Source organism: Microcaecilia unicolor, chromosome 3 (genome assembly GCF_901765095.1).
Source record: "Microcaecilia unicolor chromosome 3, aMicUni1.1, whole genome shotgun sequence".
NCBI classification, from domain to species: domain Eukaryota; kingdom Metazoa; phylum Chordata; class Amphibia; order Gymnophiona; family Siphonopidae; genus Microcaecilia; species Microcaecilia unicolor.
The window spans coordinates 357,892,379-357,915,738 of NC_044033.1; the positions used below are offsets into that span (position 1 = coordinate 357,892,379).

Below are 23,360 nucleotides of genomic sequence, written 5' to 3' on the forward strand. Positions count from 1 at the left end.
TCACACTTCCGGCTGGAGGCTTCATTTAGAATGTTGGTGGTGCCTTTTATATATAGAGATGTGTGAATACACAGGGTTTCTAAGATGACTTCCATAGTTACAGTACTCTAATCTTGATAAAATGAAGAGTCACACAGTGATCACTAAATCTGAATAAAACAAAGGAGCTCTTAGTTGGTAAATAATGCTCCATTTCATAAAAGACACACTTGTTACCATTGAAATCTGAGTTTCCATGTTGACATTGGAATCCTATAAATGTACATTCATTTATGCATTTAAATTGCACTATAAAGGAGAAAAGGCAGCAAAAACACAGCAGTGAGCAAAAGTAATGCTCTCTTTGTGCTTATTTCAGTTACAGTGAAGATTTATTGGATTCCGATTATGTTTATTCTTCACTGCCTGAGGAATTTTTGAAGTGAATTGAAATCTAGCCAGGTTCCAAGATGCTGCACTTTACCTACCTACGATAGTTTTTGCTCACTCAGAATCATTGGTATCTATCCAAAGGGCCTCTGTCTTCTGGGTCAGATTAACACTTTATTGGGCCCTAGGCAAATATATGTTTGCCCTGCCCTCCTAAATAGGAGCCAACTTTTCAAAATAATTAGGGGTGCTCAACTCAACATTACTGTGGCCGTAAATGTAATGAGCAAAACATCCCAATTTGGACTTATACAAAATGCTCCTCCACATGTCTAATCAAACAAAAAATGTGGCACAGGCTTTCTTGTTGAGCAGAGTACCTTTTGCTCAGTGAAAATTGGAGCTGAAGATGGGAATATTTTTCATTTGTGCTAAAAGGGGAATCCAGTTATGAACCTAACGGTATTGGCTCATGGTTCTTTAGTCATTTCAAGGGTTTTCCTCAGATCAGCTTTTTGGGACTGAACTGACAGGTTTCTTTCCTCTTCCTATCTCATCAGAGAAATGGCAAGTTTTTAAAGATCCCGAAAGAGCGGAAGACTATTGGAACCAGCCTGCCTATTGCCGAAGGCTCCCTCAGTTCGTCCTTTGGGAACTGCATCAACTGGGGGCGGCCCAAGGCATTCTGCTGCCTGAGGCAAGGGATGAGATGGCGCTCCCCCATCCCCCCCCCCCCCCCGACGCCCTCTTCAGAGCTACAGTCAGGGAGTAAGGTAGTTGGGGGAGGGATAGAAAATTACAAACTGACAGGAGCAAAGCAATTAAGTTTATTACAAAATCATGAAAATACATAAACTATATGTACTTATGTATTATATGCATAAAAAACCAAAGTGGAGCAGCCTAATGTAGTCAAACCACACACAAAAGAAAAATATCTCGTTCATTCCCTCAGGGTGGAGCCCTCTGGTGCTGCCCCTGAAAAGCTCTACTCCAGCCCATCCACATCTATTCAGCCATGATCAGGGCACAGACCATAGAAGTCAGCCCAGCACTGGCCTTGTTCTCCAACTTGAAGCTGAACCTGTCCATCCAAGATCATGGCACAGACCCGTAGAAGTCTGCCCAGTACTGGCTTTGCTGCCACCTAGTCTCCACTAAGTTTCTTTGGATCAATTCCTATTACGTTGTTTTTCATCCCACGCAATTAAGTACATAAGTATTGGGACAGACTGAAGGTCCATCAAGCCCAGCATCCTGTTTCAAGCAGTGGCCAATCCAGGTTGCAAGTACCTGGCAAGATCCCAAAACAGTACAATACATTCTATGCTGCTTACCCTAGAAATAAGCTGTGGATTTTCTCCAAGTCCATTTTAATAATGGCTTATGGACTTTTCTTTTAGGAAGCTATCCAAACCTTTTTTAAACCCCGCTAAGCTAACTGCTTTTACTACATTCTCTGGCAAAGAATTCCAGAGTTTAATTACACATTGAGTGAAGAAATATTTTCTCTGATTTGTTTTAAATGTACTACTTCGTAGCTTCATTGTGTGCCGCCTAGTCCCTAGTATTTTTGGAAAAAGTAACTCTTCTCTGTACCTTTTCTAATTCCACTATATCTTTTTTGAGATGCAGTGACCGGAATTGCACACAATATTTGAGGTGTGGTCGCATCATGGAGCAATACAAAAGCATTATAGTGTCCTCATTTTTGTTTTCCATACCAAATATTCTATTTGCTTTCTTAGCCGCCGCCACACATTGAGCAGATGGTTTCAACTGGTCAGTGACTCCTAATGTGGAACCTTGCATTAAGTAGCTATAGTTCGGGGTCCTCTTTCCCACATGCATCACTTTGCACTTGCTCACATTAAACGTCATCTGCCATTTGGATGCCCAGTCTCCCAGTTTCGTAAAGTTCTCTTGTAATTTTTCACAATCCTCCTGCGATTTAATTACCTCCCTAGTTACTCCCATCTCTATATCATTTATAAGTATGTTAAAAAGCAGCGGTCCTAGCACAGACCCCCGGGGGAACCCCATTATCTACCCTTCTTCATTGAGAATACTGAACATTTAACCCTTCTTTCTGTTTTCTATCTTTTAACCAGTTTTTAATCCACAATAGAACACTACCTCTTATCCCATAACTCTCCAATTTCCTCTGGAGTCTTTCATGAGGTACTTTGTCAAACGCCTTTTGAAAATCCAGGTACACAATATCGACCGGCTCAACTTTATTCACATATTTGTTCACCCCTTCAAAGAAATGTAGTAGATTGGTGAGGCAAGATTTCCCTTCACTACTAAATCCATGTTGACTTTCCAGCTTATTTTCGAAAGAGAAAAACGCCTATAGTGCGACCTAAATCGGGAGATAGACGTTTGTCTCGCAAAGGCGCCCAAATCGGTATAATCGAAAGCCGATTTTGGGCGTTTCCAACTGCACTCCGTCGCGGAAACAAGTAAAGTTGACGGGGGCGTGTTGGAGGCGTGCTGGAGGCGGGACTGGGGCGTGGTTATCAGCCGAGGAGAGATGGGCGTCTTTAGCTGATAATCGAAAAAAAGGCGTTTTTACCGCGATTTTGGGTCACTTTTTTTGGACCCTTTTTTTTCACGAACAAGTCCCAAAAAAGTGCTCCAACTGCCCAGATGACCACTGGAGGGAATCGGGGATGACCTCCCCGGACTCCCCCAGTGGTCACTAACCCCCTCCCACCAAAAAAAACCCCCTTTACAAACTTTTTTTCCAGCCTATATGCCAGCCTCAAATGCCGTACCCACCTCCATGACAGGAGAATGTGTTCGATCCTGTCACAGCCTTTCCCTGGGTCAGATGTGGCTCTCGGGTGCACTACAGGGTCACATCAGCATTGCATTGTGGTGGGTGTAGGGTATTGGGCTCCGTGATTTCATTAGCTTGTGTTACAGTCTCACGATGTTGGTAGTTGGTAGGCTCTTCACCCATGGTGCTTTTCCCCCTGCCTACTGGGTCAGAGTGTGCCCTGTTGTGTTTCCTGTTGTAGTCCATGCGGTAGTGGCCATTTTTGTAACCCAGTTTTAGTTCCATTTCCTGTGTTAGCCACGTTAGAGAACTTAGTTCTTCCCTTGAATGTGGCTGAAAGAGGGCATTGTACAGCATTCTGCCAGCTCTGACCTACTGCTCATCTCAGTACCAGGGAGACTCGTTGTCAGTGGGGCACAACCTCTGATCTGCAGTTAACTGTGAGTAAACGCGGTTATTCCAATAAAGGACGTTTTCGGAGAGATTAGTCTTCAGGTGTGCCAATGTTATACAGCAGCAACAAGTCCTAGAGGCCTGCGTTTATGCAGGTCCCTGGAGCACTTTTAGTGGGTACCGCAGTGCACTTCAGCCAGGTGGCCCCAGGCCCATCCCCCCCCCCCCCCACCTGTAACACTTGGGCTGGTAAATGGGAGGCCTCCAAAACCCACTGTACCCACATGTAGGTGCCCCCTTCACCCCTAAGAGCTATGGTAGTGTTGTACATTTGTGGGTAGTGGGTTTTGGGGGAGGGGGGTTGGGAGCTCAGCACCCGTGGTAAGGGAGCTATGCATGTGGGAGCTTTTTCTGAAGTCCACCGCACTGACCTAGGGTGCCCAGTTGGTGTCCTGGCATATCAGGGGGGCGAGTGTACTATGAATCGTGGCCCCTCCCACGACCAAATGGCTCAGATTAGGACGTTTTTGAGCTGGGCGTTTTTAGTTTCCATTATCGCTAAAAAAAACAAATGCCCAGCTCAAAAACGTCCATTTTTTCGAAAATACGGTTCGGTCCGCCCCTTCATGGACTCGTTCTCGGAGATAAACGCCCATGGAGATAGGCGTTTCCGTTCGATTATGCCCCTCCCAGTCTCATTAATCCATGCTTTTGAATATGCTCTGTAATTTTGTTCTTTATAATAGTCTCTACCATTTTGCCCGGCACTGACGTCAGGCTCACCGGTCTATAATTTCCCAGATCACCTCTGGAACCTTTTAAAAAAAATTGGCGTTATGTTGGCTACCCTCCAATCTTCCGGTACCATACTTGATTTTAATGATTAATTACATATTACTAAGAATAGTTCTGCAAGTTCGTTTTTCAATTCTATCAGTACTCTGGGATGAATACCATCCAGTCCAGGCGACTTGCTACTCTTGATTGTCAAATTGCGCCATTACATCTTCCAGGTTTATAGTGATTTCTTTCAGTTTCTCTGACTTGTGAGTTTTGAATACCATTTCTGACGCCAGTATCTCTCTCACATGTTCCTCGGTGAAGACCGAAGCAAAGCATTCATTTAATCTCTCCGCTACCATTTTCATCTTCTCCACCTCCCATGGGAAGGCATTCCAGGTATCTACCACCCTCTCAGTGGAAGAAGTACTTCATGACATTATTCCTGAGTTGGCCCCCTTCAACCTCAATTCATGCCCTCTAGTTCTACCACCTTCCCGTTATGGAAAAGGTTTGTTTGTGGATTAATGCCTTTCAAATATTTTAATATCTGTATTATATCACCCCTGTGTCTCCTTTCCTCCAAGGTATACATGTTTAGGTCATCACGTCTCTCCTCATACGTCTTGCTACACAAACCCCATACTGTTTTTGTAGCTTTTCTTTGAACCGCATTGTCTTTTTACATCCTTAGCAAGATACGGCCTCCAAAAATGAATAAATACGACTTGTACAGGGTCATCAACATCTCCTTTCTTCTGCTGGTTATACCCTTCTCTGTGCAGCCTAGCATCCTTGTGGCCGCAGCCACTGCCTTGTCACATTATTTCGTCACCTTGAGATCCTCAGACATCATCACCCCAAAGGTCCCTTTCCTGAGCCGAGCTTACCTGTCTCTCCCCTCCTATCTGGTACATCTCTTTTGTATTTCTGTACCCCAAATGCATCACTGTGCACTTCTTTGCATTAATTTTTGACTGCTAGATCCTTGACCATTCTTCCAATGTTTGGAATTTACATGCTTTGAATCCACAAAAGTCCAACTCCCCCCAAGTGCAGGTCATAACTAGGCTATTTCTTCATGGAAGTCATTGTTACAATTATTCTGATTCCTATGTCATCGGAGCAGTAGCAGCATACATCTCTGTACCAGGCACATTGTGAAATGCAAAACCTAAAGAAAATCCATTCAACATACATTTTGCAAACATGTTATACAACTGTAGCACTAATGCTATGATTCAAACCTCAAGTACCCTTCCTATTACTCCTGTGGAAATTCAGAGCAAAATGAAAAATTCTGCACAAAAATGTTGGAATTTCTGTGCACAATATTTTAAAATTCTGCATCTTTATTTGTAATTTTTTTTAATGCAGAATTTCCCAATTGTAGCACAGGGAAAGTTTTGGGCTGCCGAAGGCAGTGTGCTTACCTCACTGAAACTGCCGGCGACCTGTAAAATTGAAGGACAGCAGTGCAGAGAGCAGATCAGCGGTACAAGGAGCAGTAAAGAACAGTGGTGCAGGGAGTGGTAAGGCAGCCAATAGTGCCTAAAACACAGGCACTTGACTGGCCACCCGGGTTCTGGGGGCCTGAGGCTGGAATAGTTGGGCTTGGGCCCCCATGGTCCCCTGTAGCTACACCACTGCTAGCCAGGCCAAAGACCCAACAAAGGTGAGATCCAGGAAAACACCTCTACAATCTCTAAGGGAGAGAAAAGGATTGTAGATGACATGGATGGGTAGACTGGATAGGTCATATGATTTTTATCTGCCTTCGGTTTTTTCTATGATTTAATCTACATGCGTAAGTTACATAGTAACATAGTAAATGATGGCAGATAAAGACCTGTACGGTCCATCCAGTCTGCCCAACAAGATAAACTCATTTTACATGGTATGCGATACTTTATATGTATACCTGAGTTTGATTTGTCCTAGCCATTCTCAGGGCACAGACCATAGAAGTCTGCCCAGCATTGTTCTTGTACTAAAAGTTATGAAGCTAACATCGAAGCCCCTTAAAATTTACACTGCAATCCATCCATATCCAGTTACGATCAGGGTGTAGACCGTAGAAGTCTGCTCAGCACTGGTTCTGCTTCCCAATTACCGGCGTTGCCACCCAATCTCCGCTAAGATTCCGTAGATCCTTTCCTTCTAAACAGGATTCCTTTGTGTTTATCCCTCGCACGTTTGAATGCCATTACTGTTTTCCACCACCTCCTGCGGGAGGGCATTCCATGTATCCACCACCCTTTCCATGAAAAAATACTTCCTGACATTACTCCTGAGTCTACCCCCTTTCACCCTCAATTCATGTCCTCTAGTTCTACCACCTTCCCGTCTCTAGAAAAGGGTTTTGTGTGGATTAATACCTTTCAAATATTTGAACGCCTGCATCATGTGACCCTTATTTCTCCTTGCCTCCAAGGTATACTTGTTCAGGTCGGCAAGTCTCTCCTTGTACGGTTTGCAATGCAAATCCCATACCATTTTTGTAGCTTTTCTTGGCAACGCTTCCAGTCTTTTTACATCTTTAGCAAGATATGGCCTCCAAAACTGAACGGAATACTCCAAGTGGGGCCTCAAAAGTTACAGAATAATGCAATTTATATTTGTGATCTGTAGCATTTAGGTGCACTCGCACCTGCCATTGACCTGACATAAGTGAGTGCGGTCAACATTGCACATCCTTGGACTTAAGCCAGTATTGTTTAACGGCATCTGTGTGCACAGATGCTGTTGTAGAATTGGTACTCAGCATGCCCCGTTGTTGCGCCTAACGTGTCCGTGTATAGAATTGCCCCCGTTATGTGAGCTATTTTAATTGCAGTATATTACAAAATAGTCATTAAAACTCTTTACTGAACAATCCCATTAAAAATAAATCTTCCATGAGCTGTGTTTGGACATCTCATCAGGGATGTCATCGGTGTAAGAAAGTGCAAAAACTTTTAATACAGTAATTCTTCTAACAGGTTGTTTCAAAAGTAACTACATAGCTCAGTAGCCTAAGGGATCTTGTTACAGTGTGAAGAGAGCAGACAAGCTGGGACACAATACCTTAAATACAAGTAAGCAAGACCACTAAACAGATTCTCAGTCAGGGCCAGATCAGGATCAAGGCGAGATCTGCAGCCTGGTGCAGGAACCGGCAGGGATGATGCAGGAAACTGGCAACAAGTTTAAACAGAACTCTGGGTGGTAACTGGTGAATAGGAACGGGTCCAGGCAGAACTCTGGTATCATTCAGGAGCAAGAATAAAGCTATTTAATCCAGCCTTCCTGACTGATTCCTGACAGAGAGGGTGGATGTGAAGGCACACGCCCAAGAGAAGTGGAAGGTGTCTGGCACCAGGAGAAAAACAGCTCATTAGACAACGTTTTAGGCAGGGACCAGCAGGGACACTCATCCTGGAAAGCTCATGAGACGTTTTGGTGCTGTCACTGTGCGATTTAGGTCTTGGTGGATGCATTCAACTAAACAGCTCCATGATCCTTCTTCAGTATCAAATGTGAAAATCCCAAGGTCCTGATATCAGAAAGGAATTGACTAGTCACTATTATCTAACTATAAAGCAAACCCACTGGTTTCTCCAAAGCATCTTGGAGCCAATCACAACAGATACCACCACTTGGCCAATCATTTTGGAGCATGTTGTCTTTAGAAAAAAACAGTTTATTGTATGTAACAGCCCTTCCCCCAGGTCTGTTATCCCTCACTGGATATGTTCACACTCTTTGGGAAGATGGGGCAGCGTATCTCAGTCAAGGCACATCGTTCTTCACTACAGCCACTAATCCTGAGATACAGGATTCATCGGTCAAGACTAGAATTACTCACGCTGCACTATTTCCACCTTCACAAATACACAGTGCAGTTTGGGTTTTGTTCTGAAGAAGTTTTCTTAGTCTTTAGATAGTTGAATCCGTGGACATTAACATGTTAAAAGTTGAGAGAAGTCCTCTGCCTCTATCTCAAGTAGAGAGGACTATTTGACCCTTCAACTCCCACACTTCCAAGGACCACTCTTAAGACTGTTCTTCCTAAAGAAAGCCTTCGACTCCTTTTCCTATGAATGTCAAATATCTTACAGGAAATAGAAACTCATCTCAAAAACCCAGTCTCTTTGGTCCTGAAACCCTTGCTTTTCTGGACTCGGTTCCAGGGGATTTCTTCTGATTCTGTTTCACTTCTAGCATCAAAAATACATTTTCCCTTTCTTCTTCTAAGTCGTCCTATGGCTTTTCACTTCTTACTCAATAACTATTCTGTGATAGAAATGGCTTAGCCAGCCAACGCTCACTAGCACTGTGGTATAGTAGTTTACCGCTGAAGTTCTTTTTACTGAAATTGAAAGTCCGGTGGCCAGGTTTAGATATACTTAATTCCTTCTATGTTATACAAAAAGCTGTGTCAACTACAGAGCCTTTTATAAAATACCTATGAGGACATGCAAGAGTGACTGTGTATTTGCCAGTATGCAGAGAAGGAGCAGCTGTTTTACAAATATTCACATAGAAAAAATAAGTGGCACATACTCAGCAGCTTGCATGTGGAAATGGCTCCACTTCCACGAGTAACTTTTGAAGTGTGCAAACCTATTTGAAAAATGCTATGAAATCATGGTATGTACCAACTTATGTTCTCAGATCTTTGGAACAATGTAATCTTGTTGTTCCTTTTCATCAATAGCCATTTGAACTTGACTAGGACTGGTGCTTTTTCTTTTGTCCGCAGTTGAAGAGTGAATCTCGGCTGCCTATATTAAAAAAAAAAAAAAAAACAACCTGAGAGACCATCTGTTATGTTTGGCATATGTGCCTACCTGAACGCACTACCTTATTTGGATTAATTGGACGTCTCCTGAGTTCAGGCCTATGGATTTGCGCTGTTATGTATGTTATGTTGTATTCCCACCTTGGATAAAGGCAGTCTAGAAATAATAAATTCTTCTAATTCTAATGTCTTGTGTAAAGTCCTGGCCAAAATGAACACTTTCAAAAATTCTATGCATGCCTTTGAGCTGGTGTAAAACCTGAAGAGGGAATACTTTTCCCCGTAAACTTGTATTCCTCTTGCAAAATAGAGAATATATGTGTGTGGATTTTTTTTCCACCCAAGGCACATCCTAACAAAGCCTCTCTGAAATCTGCATGTAGCGTAAAGCTCCACATGTAAATAGTGGTATTTTGAACAGGGCTGTGGAGTTTGAGTTCGAAACAATTTTGGGTGGAGTTGGAGTCGGTAGAAATGCACCGACTTCAACTACAATTTCAAAATAAAAAAGCATTAGAATATATGATAAGTATAGCATGATACATTTACGTATACATTTCTTTGTCCTGAATCTCAAGTTATATTTACCAGTACTTTTTTAGATCCAGAACAAAAAATAAAGGGAGTCTTTTACAAAGGCGTAGTAGTGTTATTAGTGCACGCTAAATACTAGATGCCTATAGGAATATATGGGCGTCTCTAGCGTTTAGTGCTTGCTTATTTTTAGCGCATGTTAAAAATGCTAATGTACCTTTGTGAAAGGATCCTGTAAAGTCTAGTGACAGTAGGAGTTGGAGTCAAAGGTTTGATGTACCAACTCCACCGCCCTGATTCTCAAATCAGCTTTACGTGTTTGTGTAATCTGTGTCTAAATGCCAGTATTCACACATGGAGATGCTTCTAAGGGGTTCTCAATCCAGCCCTTGAAATACTCCCAATTTGTCAGGTATTCAGGATACCCAAAGTGGATATGCATGAAATAAGTTTGCATACAGCGGAAGTAGCGCATGCTGCATATTCATCATTGGTATTCTGAAAACCTGATGGCTGTGTCCCCCGAGGACTGGTTTAAGAACCCTCTGTTTCAAAATAACCCACAAACAGACAGACTTGTCCTTGTGCTATAATATTTACAGATTTAGACTTCCCTTTCTTTTTGGTGGGGACAACTCCTGTATTATCTCAATAGCAGTAAAACTCAGGTCTGTCTAGTTTTTTGGCTTTAAATGATGTTCCTGTACCGGGTAGAAACATTAGAGGTCTCTGCACATTTACGCAACGGAAATCAGTAATGTAGGCCATAAATGCATTATAACCATTGTACTACAAGAATAAGCATCACATTGATGAAAATATAGATGTTCTCTCGGAAAAACACAAAAAAATATTGCTAATTTAAAGCACATTTTCCTCTATCATTTATAAAACGTTAGGTCTGTGTCCCGAAAATGGCAAAAGACAAATCAAGACCCAGTATGTGTATTTTGTATCATATTCATATCGTATGTTGCGAGTGCGGTGGAGGGCGATGCATCTTAAGGTTTATTGTTAGCAGTATTGTTGGGATTGTTGCATTAATCGTGTCTTGATAAGGAATGTGACTATGCTGTGGGGATAATAACAGAACCACTCTTCGGACTATTGGCACGTTGAACTGGGGTTTTATTTAAAGATTAGCAATGGTCCTCAGAGTGCAAAGAGATACGTCAGAGAGCCAGCTGCTGGTGGTTGCATCCCAGAAAATTAAAATAAACAGCCGCCTCCTTCCTGTATGCTGCAACCGTTATTGCAAGCAGTGGAGGGAAAATGCGGGAGATTCTATATACTTGAACTAGGACTGGTGCTTTTTCTTTTGCCAGCAGTTGAAGAGTGAATCTCAGCTGCCTATATTAAAAAAAAAAAAAAAGCTGAGAGACCATCTGTTATGTTTGGCTTATGTGCCTAAAAAATCAGCTTGCCGATTAGTTGGCCGAAATCAGTGCCAACTAAGCGTATTCTGTAAGCGGCGCCTAGAGTTAGGTGCGATATATAAAATACGCTTAGTTGGCATCCTAGAGCCTAAAACTACACACATTCATTTACACCAGTGAAAATGTGGTGTAAATCCCGTCGCGTAGATTTAGGTGCACTGGGCCATATTCTATAATTATGCACGTAAATTTCAGAATGCCCATTTCCTTGCCTATAACCAGGCCATTTTTGCCTGCTCACATTAGAAGTTAGGCGCACTGCATTACAGAACGTGCTTAGCGAGTTATGCACGTAAATTCTAATTAATGCTAGTTAGTGGTCTTTATTGCTTTTTAACTGTTATCAACGCTGATTAACTTGTTAAGCTAATTAAGTTATACGCATTGGATTTTGGTGCGGATCTATACAGAATCCAGGGGAATGCACTTAGGAGGTCTTTTACTAAGTTGTGGTAGCATTTTTAGCTCGCGGTAGAAATCAGCTGGCAGTAAACACTGAGATGCCCAATATATTCCTATGGGCGTCTCAGTATTTACTGCCAGCTGATTTCTACCACAAGCTATAAATGCTACTTCCATAGCGTCCCACAGATCAATCCAGAGACTGGTGGGTTATGTCCTTCTGCCAGCAGGTGGAGAGAGAGAGAACTGCTGAGGCTCGATATGTGGTCATGTGTAGCCACCCAAACCTTAGTATTCTCTCTATCTAGCAGGTGGATGGTCATAACTCTGCAGCTCTGGATTTTGGGGCTCCTTGCCCGTTCTCTCGGGATGAGTTGAGATACCCTACGGGTTTGAGGGCTCGCTAAGGTACTGAGCAGGGACACCTGGTGGTGCCAGATCCCTCCCTTCCTCCCCCCTCCCGCTGGTTCCCTTCCTGGTGCACGTGAGTTGTTAATCTCCTGTTTTTGAGGAAAAGGAAAAATAACCCCACCTTGTGTGTTATTTGGCTGGCACTCACAGTAAGCAGGGGTTCTGCTGCAAGTCAGACCGGGGGGAGCCGTTCCGATAGCAGGCAGGGGGATTCCTGTGGTGCTTGGTCAGCTGTTTACATGGCAGCCCCATCGGAATCAGTGAAACGCTGCTTCCGGTGTGGGAACGGGAGAGCAGCGTCTGGAGCTGTCTGCCCTTGGGACTCTCCGGTGCAGGGAGGATCATCGGAGGGGCGAGAGCGGCCGGAACAGGTCACGGGTCCATCAGCCCCGTTGCTGGGCTTCTCCGGGCGGTCTTCTTCCTGCCCAGCGGCAGATGATTTTGGCGCCATTGTGCCTTTGAAGGCGTGGGCGGCAGCGGATTCTGCACTCGGTGTGCAAGGGCGTCCGTCAGCGGAGGCGCGTTTAGCTGGGGCACAAACGGCAGGCAACCCAGTCCTCAGGACACACATAACCAGTCAGATTTTCAGGATACTCACAATGAATTTGCATGAGACATACCCCTTGTATGCAAATCTCTCTCATATATATTCATTGTGGATATCCTGAAAATCTGACTGGCTGGGTATGTCCCGAGAACTGGGTTGAGAATCTTTACTATATAAGAACAGGGCTGGTGTTGGAGGGGAGAATGTGTAACTAGGGCAGCTGCCAGGGTATCACATGGGGTACCACACCTTGCCTGGCTTGCAGGGACTGAATGGTTATATAATAGGAAGTGGTGTTTATAATGTCAAAGTAAAATAAACATTTCTGCTTCCTGCCCATAGGAAGGCTGATGCACCTGTACGCTGTGTGTGTAGACTGCTTGGAAGGTGTTCACAAAATCATCTGCATCAAGTGCAAGTCCCGATGGGATGGAAGCTGGCATCAGCTGGGAACCATGTACACCTATGATATTTTGGCAGCCTCTCCATGTTGTCAGGTTGGTATGATGTGCAGTCGCGTAGCACCTGTGGATTGACATTCCAACTGCTTTAAATTGAAACGAAGCTGGACATTGACATGGCTTTAATAACTACAGATGGTACAGTGCAGAGTTTTGGGTGCCACATGTTTAAGCTGTTCCACTGGAGGGTGAGAAGATGGTTGTGGAAGTGTGCTTTTGCTAATGTTGGTGATGGAAATGGAGGGGAGAGCGTGGAGGGTGGTGAAATATATTTTATTCAGAAAATGACAGCTATGTGACTTTCTGTGGGACAGGGGTAAGTATATAAGATGCCTAAGGGGTCCTTTTACTTAGGGTTACCATATGTCCGGATTTACCTGGACATGTCCTCTTTTTGAGGACATGTCCGGGCATCTGGATGGATTTTGCCAGTCCACCCATTTGTCCGGATTTCTGGACAAGCGGGCGGGCCTATCGCCTCCCCTTCCCTTACTTACTATCTACTGCCCTAGTGGTCTAGTGACCTCTTCGGGGCAGGAAAGAGCCCCCTCTTTCCTTCCCCCGAACGCTGCCCTTGCCCTGCATCCTGTTGTGTGACGGTCTTGGGATTCAAAATGGCCACCGAGAGTTGAAACGCCCTTGCGAGACTCAACTCTCAGTGGCCATTTTGAATCCCAAGACCATCACACAACAGGATGCAGGGCAAGGACAGAGCTCCGGTCAGGAAAGAGGGGGCTCTTTCCTGCCCCGAAGAGGTCACTAGACCAACAGGGCAGTAGATAGTAAGGGAGGGGAGGTGACGGGGGGGGGGGCAGGGGAGAGGAATATGTGACCCAGGGGGAGAGGAGGGGAATATGTGACGGGGCGGGGTGAGGATGCGAAAGGGGCGGGGCAGGGGCGGGAAATGTGTCCTCTTTTTGAGAGGACAAAATATGTTAACCCTACTTTTACTAAGTACGCCGAAAAATGGCCTGGACTGTAGTAGACACATGTATTGGACGCTCCCAGGTCCATTTTTCAGTGCACCTGCAAAAAAGGCCTTTTTTTTTTGGGCTGAAAATGGAAGTGCAGTGAAATGAAAATTGGCGCGCGTCCATTTTTAGTCTGAAACCTTACTACCACCCATTCACTTAGCGGTAAGGTCTCACGCGTTAACCGGGCGGTAATCATCAGCGCATGTACGCTGCAGATTACCGCCCGGTTAGCACCACGCGCCATGTAGTGGACGCATGTAAAAAATGAAATTACTGCAAGGGCCACACGAGAGCCGGACGGTAGTGCCAAATTGGCGTGCGTAGGCGCCTACACGGCTTAGTAAAAGAGCCCTAAATAAATAAGATGGTGGCAGCTCACATTCGGTGCATGAGTGAAGTGTGAGGGGAATGTGAGAGCAAATGCTACTGACTTGGAGGAGAACTGCTATACAGGTGTAGGCCGCACAGGCTCCCAAGAGTTCCCCGGGGCTTTCTTTTTGTTTTCATAAAATAATTTATTTTAGTAAGTGGAGCAGAGCGGTCCAGGACTACCAGGACTATTGTGGTTTTTTTTGAGAGCACTCCTGAAGAGGCCACTAGTGACATGTACCAGCCAAGCTCCCCAGTGACCTGAAGTGAGGGTTCTTGAAGGATCCTTGGGGTTTGCGGCTTAGGAAATTTCAGCTCTTAAGTTCATAGTTTCTGTTTACATGGACAAGGAGCTCAAAGGGGTCCCTGACCTTAACAGAAAAGAAAATATCATGCACTGTAAAAGAAAGAGGAACATACTTTTGTCTGTTTAGTGACCTCTACTGGTGTCTCGGGGACATTCTTAAAATTACTATAAAAATCCAAGGATTTCATTTAGTACAGTGGGTATTATTTGAAAGTATCTAAATCCTGGACAATACTAGTATAAAGTTAATAAAGAATTCTATCCCCACTGGGCCGAAGTTCTACTCTTCACTGGTATTTCTTTAGGTCATGTATCCTCAGGGCCAGATTAAAGCATAATTTATTTTATTTCCATTTTGCTCACACCTTTTTCAGTAATAGCTCAAGGTATAATGCAAGGTATTGTATTCTTAATGCCCAAATGATTTTTTTTTTTTGGGGGGGGGGGGGGGGGGAGGGTGGAGGAGAGAGGAGAGAGATGTTTAGTTGTCAGGTCTGGATTTTTCAGGAAAGAAGAAATTTTTTGCCTTTAATGTGTAAGAACTTTAAGAATGGTTCAAGTGTCTGAAAATGTCCAGAGATGAGACCCATATCCTGCAGTTCTCCAGCCCTCTGCCTATCAGGATCCAGTGCCACTAGCAGCACTAACAAGCCACTGAGCTTCCTGATTATGTTCCCAGTTCTATATATTAATCCAGTGGAAGAAGGACCATGGACAGGCGTCTTGGAGACTCTGAGCAGGATCTGGCCAGTGGGGACTGAGGCAGGAACACCGAAGGGGGGTGGGGGGAGTTGAAAAAAAAGAAGTAAATGGAGATGCTTGTTAAGAGGCTCATTGTTGTATGTTACCTAGGGGCCAATATAGAGTGTGTGCAGCCGTCTATATCATAAACAAAGATGGGGTTAAAATGAAAGATATACTGTATGGGGGAGGGACCCTGGAAATTGTAGGTGAACTTTTTCTCTCAATGCCTTGATCCCCCCCCCCCATGCCCTGTTCAAGTGCTTGGACACCCTTAAAGCCTGTTAAATAGAAAATGCATTTTGACTAATTACAGGTACCCCCCTCCTCCCCTAACAGCCCTTAGGTAGGGGAGGGTGGGTCTTTGTAGAATCTGAATATTTTAGATTTTTTGATTACATACTTGCCTTTCCAGAAGCAAACTTCAAGGCAAGCTGCATTGAAATATGGCAGGTATTTTCCTGTCCTAGAAACTTAAAGTGTAAGGTCTAGATTTAACAGTGTGTGTCATTGTTTTAACATGCATTACTGCAGGGGTAATAAACTGCAGTCTTTGAAGACTACAGACCAGTCAGGTCTCCAGCATATCCCTAATGAACTGAATGGAGGAGGCATATGTAAATGTCTCATGATTGATACCTCTGCATATTGCACATTGAGGCAAGCCCCATTATTGTCCAGGGGGCCCATTAAAGCAGGTTATGGAATCTAGCCCTCAGTTTGTACTTCAGGCATTGGAGGCTGAAGTGACTTGCCAGTGAGATTTGATCAGTGACTCCCCCTGGTTTTCAGCCCACTTCTCCAACCAGTAGGCCTTCAGAAAAACTGATTATTCTGGGTCCTGTTCTCTAGGATAATATAACTTTATTTGCTGCAGATTGTAACTGTGTGTGACATATTGATAGATTTTTACTTTAAAAATATAAATGACGATAAAGTTAGATGGGCAAAAGTTGATCTGCCCAGGACAATACCCTGTGTTTTCCTCTCGCTATAGTAGAGTAAGGTTGATCGTGGTTCTTAAACTTTGCTGTATGTCATTTGCAGTAGTGCTTCAAGCATTAGATTAAGCCAGCTGCTTCACCCTAGGGAATGAGAAAAAGTTCTTTAAGGAAGCTGTAATGCCAAAATGCTGTGGTCTGTTCATATTCCGAAACCGCAGCGTGGGAAATATTTATAATAGGACTGTAACCTTATCATGGATAATTCCTCCCCACAACTCTCTTATGATTCACCCTGAAATTATCCAAATGCCATGGAGTACAATGTAGAAATTGCAAAAGGTCCCGGATATCTCTTGTTCAGCGTAACATTTTTATTGATTGTGGGGGAGGAGAAGTAAATAATAAAGGTCAGGGCAGACCTGCATTTTGAGAATCTTTTTGGATTAAAAAAATGCTTTTGTTTTGCAGCATGTTGTATTAAAAGCATCTTTATTTTCAGATACATTTTTTTAATCCAGACAACAGGACTTGGAACACATGGTCCTGAGAGCAATTGCTGTGTATGTGTGTTTCGAATCACAGAACAGAGAATGAAAAGGTTCCTGTACCAAGGCAAGGGAGGCTGCAGTTCAGGGTATCAATAGCACCATGGAAAACTGATTTTAATGATTTGCTTTCCTTGTACCATTTTGTAGTTTCTCAAACTTTCCCCTTAGAATCTTTTGCCTTTGTTAAATTAGATCTTTCTCAAGAAAACATTATAGTCAACCAAGAGACCTTAAACCACATGTTTGGCTGTCAAGATATTGGTGTGGAGAAATCCAGAGCTTCATTGCAATGGATATAGTGGTTGGAAGGTGTTTAAAATATATATTGTTTTAATATCTGGAGAGATTTGAAAGACCTGTGATGTTTACTGTGAACCAGGTGTTCTCATCCCGTTCCTCACGACAAACCTAGCCAGTCAGGTTTTTAGGATATCTATAATGAATATGCATGAGACAAATCTGCATGCCCTATCTGCATTGTGTGCAAATCTCATGCATATTTATTAGGAATATCCTGAAAACCTGACTAGTCTGCCTTGAGAACACCCTGCTGTAGACAGTGCTGATGGTTATGGATTGCAAGGTAAAACTGAGGACACTTTTGACTGGTCAGAATGCATGGACCAGGATGCATAGATCAACCATAGATGTCTTTTTTTTTTTCCCACAGTGTAGGTGATGTAGCTTTTGTGAAATAGTTCATGTTGGAATTAGCTGAAGCAACTTTGATAGCATTTGAGAATACACTATCCACAGAATATACAGTGTCCATCTAACATAGTGGTCCATCTAGCCCAGTGTCCTGCTCCCAACAGTGGCCGATCCAGGTCACAAGTACCTGGCAGAAACCCAATTAGTATCAACATTCCATGCTACCAATCCCAGGGCAAGCAGTGGCTTCCCCCATGTCCATCTCAATAATAGACTATGAACTTTACCTCCAGGAACTTGTCCAAACCTTTTTTAAGCCCAGATACAGTAATCGCTGTTACCAAATCCTCCGGCAAAGACTTCCAGAGTTTAACTATTGTTTGAGTGAAAAAAATATTTCTTCCTATTTATTTTAAAAGTATTTCCATGTAATTTCATTGAACCCTACCCTCTGTTGTCTGTCTATTAACCAATTCGTAATACACAGGACATTGCCTCCTATTCCGTGACTTTCTAATTTTCTCATGAGGAACTTTGTCAAAAGCTTTCTGAAAATCTAGACACACTAAATCAACTGGCTCACCTTTATCCACATGTTCGTTTATGCCTTCCAAGAAATGAAGCAAATTGGTGAGGCAAGACTTTCCTTGGCTGAACCCATGCTGACTCTGTCCAATTAAACCATCTTTGTCTATGTGTTCCATAATTTTGTTCTTTATAACAGTTTCTATTTTCCCCGGCACTGAAGTCAGGCTTACCGGTTTGTAATTTCACTGATCACCCCGGAACCCGTTTTAAAAATTGTCATTACCTTGGCCACCCTCCAATCTTCAGGTACTACATACAATTTTAACAATAAATTACAGGTTATAGATCAGTAACAACAGATCAGAAATTTCGTGTTTGAGGTCTTTCAGCACCCTGGGGTTTATGCCATCCAGTCCAGGTGATTTATCACTCTTTAACTTGTCAATTTGGCTCAGTACGTCTTCCAGGTTCACCGAGATTTCTTCCAGTTCTTCTGCTTCGTCACCCTTGAAAACCATTTCTGGTACTGGTAGATCTCTTCTTCTGTAAAGAGCGAAGCAAAGAATTTATACAATCTTTCCGCTATGGCCTTGTCCTCTCTGAGTGCCCCTTTTGTTCCTTTGTGATTTAACGGTATCACATATTCCCTAACAGGCTTTCTGCTTCTGATGTACCTGAAAAAGGTGTCACTATGAGTTTTTGTCTTCACAGCAAGTTTTTCTTCATATTCTGTTTTAACCTTCTTTATCAGTGCTTTGCATCTAGCTTGACACCGCTTATGTTGCTTTATATTTTCTTCATTTGGATCCTTATTCCATTCTTTGAAGGATGCTCTTTAGGTTCTAGTAGCCTCTTTCCGCCACCTTTTAACCATGCAGCCTGTCATTTGTTCTTCTTTCCACCTTTGTTAATATGTGGGATATGTCTGGTCAGGGCTTCCACTCCTGATTTAAAGTCCTAACCTTTGCGGCCGACCCTTTCAGCTTCTTTTTAACCATTTTCCTCATTTTATCATAGCCACTTTTTCGAAAATTGAATGCTGCTACAGTAGATTTCTTTAGTGACGTCACTCCAGATATCAGCACAATAACAGTTATGCAGTGCATTTATTTATTTATTTACTTACTTTACTGATCTGTAACCCACATTATCTGAAAGTCTACGTGGCCCTTTTACTAAAGCTTAGCTCACTGTAACGGACATTAGTGCAAGCTAAATGCTGAGCATATCTTAGAACCACATGGCATTTAGTGCATAATAATGTCCATTAGCGCACACTAAGCTTTAGTAAAAGGGCCCCTAAGCATGCTTATACTTCAAGAATATGCAAGACTCTGGCAAAACTGATGCTAATGTTGTAGGTTGTAATAATATCCCTGAAAATTAGGGAAAATGGTACTGTGTTCAGAAGAATCTTACCAACTCTCCCCTCAACAGCTGTGAGAAAGTCTGTATCGTCTAGCTGGGACAGAGAAGTGAATTTTTTTCAACTCTTTTCTGATTGAAAACAGGGGAAGGAAGGATTAGAGTTAAATCACTCCTTTCGGTAGTAGTTTAGTAGGAGATTTGTGGGTAATCAAAATGATCTGGTATCTGAAAGCTTTAAAAAATAATCAGTAAATTGAGTACAAGACACCGTCACTCTTTTCCTTTTTCCTGTTTTTCAGGCTCGCTTGAACTGCAAGCACTGTGGGAAGCCGGTCATTGATGTGCGGATCGGGATGCAGTACTTCTCTGAGTACAGCAACGTGCAGCAGTGCCCACACTGTGGCAACCTGGACTACCACTTTGTGAAGCCATTCTCTTCCTTTAAAGTCCTGGAGGCTTATTGACGAATGCTCCTGCTTTAGTACCATAGATTATTTTATAGGTGTTGCAACTTTGTTAATGTAATTTTTCATAGGAAATATTCGGTGACAAAATTTAACTTGTTTTCTAACTGAAAGAGCAGCTTTTTTAAATATATATATGTATGTGTATTTGTATGTGTATGTGTATATATATATATATGTATATACACACACACACAGATACATACTATACTGTACATATTATATTACTAATGCATATGCGTGGTATCAGCTGATCCAAGTTCAGAGTCTCTAGAATTCAGAAGCTGCAAAACATGACAAGTGAATGTACATCTATACCTGAACAAATGTTAAGTTTCATTCTGTACTTTTATATTTTGGCCTAAAGTTCTGTGGTGTAAAAGTTGCCCTTATTAGACTGGTGCTCTGGGATCCACCGAGTACTGCCAGTACTGTAAGTCATCTGTAAGAGTTATGCCAAAACCTATTAGAAATTATTTAAAAACATATCAAAAGTTATTTTCTATGTAAAGCTATTTGCTCTAAAAAATTTGGACATTTTTATTGGCAGTTCTGTCTTACAGACTAAGAGTATTTATGGAAATTGACCTCTGAAACTGGTTGTCAGGGAAACTGTGTTTTGGGGGCCCAGGTTGAACTTTTTCTATATTGTTCATGTGTCCTTATAGGACATGGGTTAGTATGATGTGAGTGTGGTCTGGGCTGGCATGAGATCTATACATGCCATTATCAGTCCTTCATGGCCTCAAGAACTGTAAAATGGTGAATGATCCCCTTTTACAGTTAAAAGCATTCTACAAAAGATAGAGAAAAGTAGAAGATTGGATATTTCTCCATGAGAAACTAACTGAAATTGCAGCATTTTATTGAGGCCTTTATTTGGTGATGGTGCTGATGAGGAATGGGAGAGGATTATGAAGAAATAATATTTGTTAGATAAGAGTACATGGTCTGTAATATTCTCCACCTTTTCTTCTTAGACCCCTGTGGCCCTCTTGACCCAATTCCAAGAATTGGACCGGTCCACGTCAGTATTAGATATGATTCAAATCTCAAAGTCTTGTGGATATTGTACTCACCAAGCATTTCTGGAGTTTTGGAGCCTTTTGGGCAATAAAATGCCAATTTCTGGCCAGAAAAAGTTGCTGGGTCCAGGATTGCACACAGTCAAGTTGCCCATACCATGTTTTTATTGTCTAGGTACAAGAAAAAGGATGGGAACACCAGTTCGGTTTCTGAGAGTGTGTGTCCTGTGCTAGAATTACATGGGAAAAGGAGTCCACCAGGCTGCCAGCGTTCAGATCCCTTCTGCCCATTTCTCCAGTTAAAGCTCGTAATATTTTATTCCCAATCATTTGATTGTTCCATAGTGGAAATTTAGAAAGGTTCTTTCATGTACCCGTGTGAATAGTCATTCTGCTGTGTGGTGACATTGTTAATACTTATGTTTATCATTATGGGGTTTCTAGGTCTTCACTGTGACCTCTGCCACCAGAGTGCAATTTGAGAGATAATGTTCTCATGTGGTTATATTTTTGAAAAAATGCTATGTATTAAGGGCACTTCATTGGCAAATTGATACATTTGTGTTACGGTTTTATTTTTTTGCGGAGTTTTGTAAACCAGTATTGTCAGCTTCCTGTTTTTCTAGAAATATGGTGTACTATTGATCTAAACTGAACCTGTACAACTCTCTGGGTTTTTTTTTTTTAATTCAGCTGCAGAACTTCCCAAAAGAAAGCCTTCTGATTAGAATCAGGGGATGTTAGAAAGAGTGAACTGTCAACCTACCTGCTAGCTCACTGATTTGAAACATTTAGTTTTCAGAAATTGGGATTTTGCTATATGGTATTTGTCAGAGGTAAACTCATGAAAACAATCCCATAAGGCGTGATGGTGTGCAAGTATTACAATAGAAAAAGCACTAGTTAAATATTCCGTCACTATAAGCTTATTTATAGACGTGGTATTAGTTTGTACTGAATCGCTGAGTTTGTACTATATCTCTGCTCAATACAGTGTGGAGCAGTGATGCCTCTTGCCTATGCTCTGAAAGCCATGCGTGTGGTTGTGCAGGATTCTTCTACGATGTAACCAAATCAACCTAATCTTTAAAAAGGACATGGAAACGCAGCAAGAATGTGGACACTTGGTGGTTTGGCTCACTGTGATGTGGCTAGAATGATAAAAGTTTGGATGGCGCTGGTGAGAAAAACCCCAGTGATTCCCTTTCTACTCCTGCCTCGGATAAAATAAGACAAAATGCATACTAATAGAAACAGACCGGCCGATATTCAGTTGACAGTAGAGTTACCATATTTTGTCTTCTCAAAAAGAGGACATGTCCCCCCCCACCCCATCCATGCCCCACCCCTTTTGCATTCTCACCCCGCCCCTGTCACATATTCCTCTCCCCCCCGGTCACATATTCCCCTCCATTTCCCCCGTCACCTCCCCTCCCCTCCCCTTACGTACTATCTACCTCCCTGGTGGTCTAGTGACCTCTTTGGGGCAGGAAAGAGCCCCCTCTTTGCTGCCTGGAGCTCTGTCTTTGCCCTGCATCCTGTTGCTGTGACGGTCTCGGGATTCAAAATGGCCACCGAGAGTTGAAGTCTCACGAGGCCGCTTCAACTCTCGGCGGCCATTTTGAATCCCGAGACCGTCACAGCAACAGGATGCAGGGCAAGGACAGCGCTCGGGGCAGGAAAGAGGGGGCTCTTTCCTGCCCCGAAAAGGTCATTAGACCACCAGGGCAGTAGATAGTAAGTAAGGGAAGGGGAGGCTAGGATAGACCCGCTGCCTGTCCGCCCATTTGTCCACAAATCCGGACAAACGGGCGGACTGGCAAAACCCGCCCGGACATGTCCTCAAAAAGAGGACATGTCTGTGTAAATCCGGACATATGGTAACCCTAGTTGACAGCAGCCAGAGTTTTTATCTGGGAATACAGCCAGCAGCAGACATTCAGTGCCAGGCCATGTCCGGGCATTTGGTATGAATATCCAGTTTTAGGTTGGCCGCTAAAGCTTATGCGGTTAAGTGCAGTATTCAGCCTTGGACCATTTAAAGATAGGATTTCTATTTATGCAGGCCAGTTTTAGTAGTTATCTTAAGTGGTCAAAGGCTGAATATTGGCACGTAACCGCATAGGTGCCAACTCCGCCCCAGAACGCCCACGTTAGCTGGCTTAGTTCAGTGGTGCTAACCAGCTATGTATTCGCTGAATATCATCAGTTAGTCACAGACCAGTGACTTATTCTGTGCTACTGCATGGAGTAAGCAGCCGGTTATTCATTGGCTGAGGCATTTGTGCATTTTATATAGGAATCGCTGAAATCCCAGCGCACGAAAGTTAATTGAGCAGAGCAATTAAGTTCACATACAGTCTGTTATTCATATGATATTAATTTTTTAATTTGTATATAAAAGAGAAATTGTAATTGTTAAGACCACTGGTGCTTGCTAGTAAATACTGGAGCTATGCGTGTAGCTTATACATGTAACTTATGGAATATTATGAGTGAGTCCAGCCCATATCTGTATGTCTGCCTGTCAGATACACACA

The 23,360-nt window shown here is 42.9% G+C and overlaps 1 protein-coding gene across 1 annotated transcript in view; it reads left to right on the top strand.

Annotated features, from left to right (window-relative positions):
* Window positions 1-22,105, top strand: part of HECA (hdc homolog, cell cycle regulator) — a 77,180-nt gene extending 55,075 nt beyond the window's left edge. Inside the window, exons 3-4 of the mRNA XM_030198533.1 lie at window positions 12,783-12,937; window positions 19,631-22,105. Coding sequence (XP_030054393.1) covers window positions 12,783-12,937; window positions 19,631-19,795 — 320 coding nt within the window. The 3' untranslated portion in view covers window positions 19,796-22,105. The remainder of the gene's footprint in view (window positions 1-12,782; window positions 12,938-19,630) is intronic.
* Window positions 22,106-23,360: the final 1,255 nt, after the last annotated feature.